The sequence below is a fragment of the Eurypyga helias genome, unplaced genomic scaffold (assembly GCF_000690775.1).
Source record: "Eurypyga helias isolate BGI_N326 unplaced genomic scaffold, ASM69077v1 scaffold4670, whole genome shotgun sequence".
Taxonomy (NCBI): Eukaryota; Metazoa; Chordata; class Aves; order Eurypygiformes; family Eurypygidae; genus Eurypyga; species Eurypyga helias.
Window position 1 is genome coordinate 37803 of NW_010226104.1, and position 6221 is coordinate 44023.

Genomic DNA, 6221 nt, shown 5'->3' on the forward strand with positions numbered 1-6221 from the left:
GACCCAGAGTGGCGTGTGGCAGGCATTCACACGCCGTTTCTGAGGCGTGCTTCCATGATTCCCGTCTCTCAGGCCACGCGCGGCTCCATAGGCTAGCAGCCCAGCCCTGGACATGATCCCTGCCGTGGTGTCACTGGGTGTCACGTCAAACACCCCCTCCTGTGACCCCTGACTTCACGGGACGCCTGTCAAGGTTTGCCGCGGGGGAGAAGGGAGGCGTAAGGTTGGATGTTCTCAGGGGAACGTGAAGAACCGCAGGGAGCTGACGTGCAGATGGTGGCTTTTCTGACAGCCCAGGGGGGCTCTGGGGAGCTGGGGGGGCTGGTTCTCTCTCAGACCTCCCTCTGCAGCAGCGCTTTGGCGAGCGGCTGCAGCGCAGGGGACGGAGGCAGCAGGAGTTGGAAGCCCCAGCCGTTCCCCGAGCCAACAGCGACACCCAGGGCTTATCACCACAGGCAATCCCTTCATTCAGGTCCAGCCCTCTGCTGATCCTGAATGACTACACCGATGGAGAAGGAAGTGATACTTCACCGTGGTAAACAGAAATCCTCTGTGCTGGTGCACCGAGGGTAAATCAGGCCCCGGGCACGGCTGTGTTCACACAACCGCATCCACACCAGGCGGACTGTACCTTTTCATCTCTCTCAAAACAGCTAAGATGGCATTACTTATTCGCAGGAAAGATCAGGACAGGCAGCTTATAAAACCTCCCATTCCTGCCTCCCTGCTACAGCGAAAAACTCTGAAGGCATCCTGAAATCACTTTGGTAAGCCTTTGCTGAGGGAATGTATACACCGAGACGCGCAGGACGTTCGAGGAGTGTGTCACCGTGGCAATAACAGGTGCGGGGTCTGTAGCGGTGAACACCGAGTCAGACTTTTATTAAAATGACCCTGAACAACCCCTGAAGACACGTACCTGAGCAGACAGTGGTAAAACAATTAGAGAGACAAGAGAGTACCAGGCACTAATGGCTGTAGAAAAATACTTCAGCAGAAGCAGAAAACCACCTCAGAGCTGACCAGGACACGAGACGTACAGTGAATGACCCGAACTACACCCCAGCCACCTGCACCTTCCACTCCCAGAACGTGAAAGCTGCCTGGCGGTCACGGGGCCATCGGCCGTGTGGCCGGCGCGTGGCCTGCGCGGCTCCTGAGGCAGTGTCTTGTTGGCTTTTCAAGCCCAGTCTTGGCATCAGATCAGAAGGGGAAACCTGTTCCTCTCGGCAGGGCAGGAGGCAGCTCGACTGGAAGAGCAGCAAACGAAGGAGACCCATGGCCGTGGTTTTACCCCCAAGCAGAGAAGGGGGTAAAACCCCCTTCCCCCTGGGGAGGGAAGGGGATGAAGGAAGTTCAATTCAAGCTGTCTCCATGTTGACCTATCCTGAAATTGTTACCGTTCTACCTGCTTTTTCAAGGAAAGATGAAGCAAACCTCTGTTCATTTCTGCTGTGGCACAGCTGGAAAGGGGCTACTTAGAAAGCCAGCAACCCGTACGCCGTCAGTGCGTGAGTGTTGCCACAGTCTGCAGCTCCATGCCACTGGCTTTCCTTCGCACTTTCTTCTCCTTCCGAATCTGGCAAGAAAGGTTATTTAAAAACCAGTCTACATCTTGATAATCTTCAGGCCACCGCAAGTATCGACCCCTTTGTAAAAAGTTTCGAATTGGTTTGTGTTTCATCAGTTGGTACTGAGAAAGTGACCCCACCACTACCATAATGAGGACATCTTTCAGATCACAAAAGTACCTGCTCTGGGCAAAATTAAAGGCTTCCACACACCACCCATCTTTGAGAAACTGCCTGGTCACAATGCAAACTGTTTTCCTGCTGTTCCAAATGGCATCGCGAATATTGTTGATATGTTCTTCCCCTGGCAAGAAGTCTCTTTCCTCAAAGCACAAGGTAAACCTGTTTTTATCAAAATACTGTGAATCCAGGCGCTTTAGCAAAGAATTCTGGACCCATTCAAAGTCATTTTTGCTGTAGCAGAAATACGCGTCATATCTGTATTCGCTTTTATCTGCTCCTCGCGAACGGCTGTCTATCAGTTTTTTGGTGATGGTTTTATACCAGACAAAACACATCCCCCGACAGCGAGTAAAAACGACGACTGCCGTCAGAAACACGAGGAGAGCGATGGAGGTGAAGATGAATAATGAGAACCTGAGGGTCTGTTGGAGTTCGTCTTCACTGAAACAGTCGTATGTCACAGACGACAGCGGTGCCCCTGCAAGCGCAGGTGGGTACGCACAGTACCTGTCAGACGGCGAGCCAGCGAGGGTCACATTGGTTTCGTTTAGCCATGCTAGCAGGCTCTTTAAAGTACAATCACAGACATACTTATTATGCGTTATATCCAGAATACTCAAAGTCATAAAGACTTCAGGCTCGGGGGAAAAAAGCTGGTTTCCAGATAAGTTGAGGTTTGCGAGGCTTTGTGGAAAAAGCCCAGGAGAAAGGTGAGACAATAGGTTGGAAGCTAGGTTAAGTCTTTTTAGAGATGTGAGCCCCCGAAAAATCTCCTGTGGAAGAGCACTAAGGTAGTTGTTATTCAGGTGTAGAACCTGAAGCTTGGAGAGCGCCCTGAACACATCCAGACATAAACCTCTCTCCCATACAAGCTGTAACATATTTTCACCCAGATCTATGTAGATTAACTGATTGTTTTCTACAACATCATCGCTTTTCACACAGTAAGAGAAGCGATTCTGTTTTAAGAAGATATACTGCACATCTGGAACTTGGAAAAGAACATACAGGTCTCCCAGGTTGGCCAACCAGTTTCCTTCTAAATCAAGGTACGTTGCTACTATTGCTGTGCCGACTGCAGACATCAGCTTATTGTCACCTAAAAAGGCGAAGGTCAGCTGTGGAAAGGAAGGGATTTTTTTAATGGCGTTGTCTCGGAGGTCAATTATTTTCAGACTTAGTAAGTTACTGAATGATTTTCCACTGATTATCCCGATATGGTTTTGCTGTAAATCAATATACATTACGCTGTCTAGACCCTCAAAACTATAATCGTACAACTCGCCTAAAAGATTCCTTGAGAGATTAAGAGTTTTTAGGTTTCCCAACCCAAAAAAGGCTTGCCTTTGGATTTGATTTATCTTGTTTTTGAAAAGCAGTTCCAGTGAGGCTTTGAAAGATTAAAGAATTGAGAGAGAAAATGTAACCATCTGAAATATCAAGCCAGCGAAGGTCGCTTCTGGCCAGCCCTGCAAACGTATCTGTATCTGGATTCTTTAAGTTATTAAAGCCAAATGACGCACCCATTGTGTGAGACCTAAATGTTAAAGACCCGACCTGAGTCCCTTTGATGGCTGTGCAGAAATTGCGGACTTTCTCCGTGCTCCAGCCATTCTCACTGAGGTCTAGGGAGACGAACGTGATATTTCTGAAAGGGTTGGGGCACTGGGCCCAGGCCGTTTCATCTGTCTCGTACAAACGGTTGGAGCTGAGGCTAAAAAGTAAGAAGAGTTTTCCTCGGAAGCTGGTAAGATTGCTTTCGCACAGGTTGGGTATCTTGTTGAATTTCAGGTTCACCGTTTTCAGGGCTGTGAGATTATAAAATAAGGGGTGAGGCTGCAGCTTTGTGATTTCATTCCCTGAAAGATCCAATTCTTCTAATGAGCTCAGATCTTGAAAGTAACGTTCCTCCAGGATGGAATTTCCAAGGTAGTTCTGAAACAGACGGAGTACAGTCAGACTTGACAAGCCCACAAACGCATCGAGATCCAGTTGAAGAATGTTATTGAATCCCAAGTCCAAGACACGAAGGTTTGGCAGGTTCCTGAAAGCTCCTTTTCCTATGGTAACAGGGTAGACATGCTGTGTTCCAATTTCCAACAACAGCAAGTCCTCCAGCAGTGGAAACGATGCTGCAGTCACTTGTCTGATATAGTTGAAGGTTAGAAAAAGCTTCACTGTGTCCTTTGGCACAAGTGGAACATCTGTGAGGTTGCAGAAATTATACATGGAGACTTGGGCTTCTGAGTAACAGCTTCTAAATGAACTTACGCCGCTGGCTAGTGATATTCCAAAGACAAGTACGAGCTGTTGATGTAACATCACGAAGCTACGTGGGAAAAAGAAGTGAAAATAGTATGTGTGAATTCTGTAGTTGGCTACCTACGCAGTAGGTTGTACAGCACCTTTTTAACGGCCTTTGTAGAATAAAAGACTAATGTCACACTAAAAAATTCCTAGTGATTTGGGATTTATCCTTTCCCTAAAGTCTAACAGTCATCATCTGAGAGGCTGGCTGATCAGAAGAGGGACCCCCAGAGAGATGCGAGTGCCTCCCATGACCTGAAATGAAGCCCTCCTTTATGTACCTTGGGAATGGCACCAAAACCCTACTAGGGAAGCGTGAAAGTCTTGGCCTAGCTATTTAATTTGTGTCACGGAAGTGGTAACGCTGGTGTATTAGCTTAATTCCTTCATCAGCTATCCGAACAGGTTTAAACATTTGGATTGCCAAAGTCAAGTGCAGTCATCCAGTCATCTCAGGAGAGCTGGCCAGCGCTGAGCACTCGCCCGGTGAGGGCTGCCACGCTGTCAGGAATTCAGGTTGCTGTCACACGGGAGTGCCTAACAGCTGTGAATTTTTAAAAGGGGGATGGACCTCTGTTGCAGCTCCTTGAGCTCAAAATGTTTATAGAGTGGAAGAATTAGAAAATGTCGTTTTAAAATTTAAAAATGTAGTTTTATTTTTGTTATTAGAAAATAAGAAAATGGTGCAACATTTCTAGCCACCTTTGCGTGTACACTTACCTGCTTTTCCATGTTCTTGAAAATTAAAGAAGTCTCTATAAACGATCCCGTAACAGCTGTTACGCTCCACCTCCACTCTGGTTTGGGGACAAGGAAGATGTCATTAGTAAACTTGTTGCTCCCTCAATTTTTTCTGCCTAAGTTACTATCTTTTCCCCCAGATCTTGGCCCTCCATGAGCAGGACGAAGATGTTGGCAGTAAGTCATGCCTCTTACTGCGCTCCTGAGGACAGCAAACATTTTTAATTCAACAGAATCCCTCTGGGTAGTATTTTATACAACCTTTCCCCATTGTATGTCAGCACCTAAGACCTTTTGGGAAGATTATTCTTCCCACAAAATGACGATCATCCCATTCAGTTACGTGCCTGTGCGTGGACGTGGAGGTGAAGGGATGTGTCGATGCTTCATCCGTTACTGAAAACTGGAGCAATGAAGTTTAAAGAACCAGAGCTCAGCATGTGTGATTTTGTTTCCTTCTACTGTGTTGATGTCGGAAGGGTTGAGCGGTAAAGGGGAGGAAAAGTAGGAGAGGCAGGAAAAATGCAGCAGATGCTTTTGGGATGGAAAGTCCTAAGCAGGGCATGTTTCTGAGCAACAGAAAGAATTTTCACAATGCAGGGTGGGTGTTCTACCTAGATCTAAAGGCATGCAGAATGCAAATACCCTGGCTCCGGTCTCCGCCTCTGCAGGAAGAGTGCGTGTCTGGATTAGGGAAGGCCGATGCAGATGCTTTGAGTCGTCTGGAACTGACCTATGCTACGGCAGTAGCTTTTTTTTAAAACTCAGTCTTGTTAATTTGGTTTTAAATCACCCACAGTCCTTCCCTAGCACTGCAAAAAAGGAAGGGAACTGATGGTACCTGAGGGCGGGCGTTGAAGTCGTGCCTGTCCATCCCAGCACCGCTGCGTGCACCTTCCAAGCAGGCTGTCAGCTAGCAGGGCCTGAAGTAGAGCTGTCGAGGAGGACTATGTCTCCTTTTGATGTACACAAAACAGGAAAGAAGTCAGAGTAACAGCCCTCCACAGAGAATTAGAAAGCACTTGCCATTCCCCTTTCCACACCCCCAACAAAAATGCACTGGAGTCCACATAAACAAGGAACAGGTTACATACCCTGGTTTTGTCCTTGCTGATGGCAGAGTGTTTGCTTGCTTTTTGAGAGTGATCTGAAAGGAAAATCTCGGTCTGAGGAGTGGTTTTGTGCAGCATTCGGTAACACGCCTACTCTCTTCAGCAGCCTCCCGTGATTCTGCCACCCAACCCGAGGTCACGGATGCACCCCCACAGGCTGATGGCAGCAAACAGATGTGCACCCCATGTAAGTCAGCAGCACACCCAGACGGTCCCCCGCTGTCAGCCACAGGCTTTGGGGAACCGAGCTGGCTCTCCAGGTGGGCTCTAGAAAAGACTCATCGGACACAAGCATCAGTAAGATTTA

General features: G+C 47.8%; 1 protein-coding gene across 1 annotated transcript; it reads right to left on the minus strand.

Moving 5' to 3' along the window:
• Nucleotides 1-1504: 1504 nt before the first annotated feature.
• On the minus strand, nucleotides 1505-4076 carry TLR5 (toll-like receptor 5). The gene is given in 2 exon segments (XM_010151494.1): nucleotides 1505-3140; nucleotides 3142-4076. Coding segments are annotated over 2 exon segments (2571 nt in total).
• Between the last annotated feature and the right edge of the window lie 2145 nt (nucleotides 4077-6221).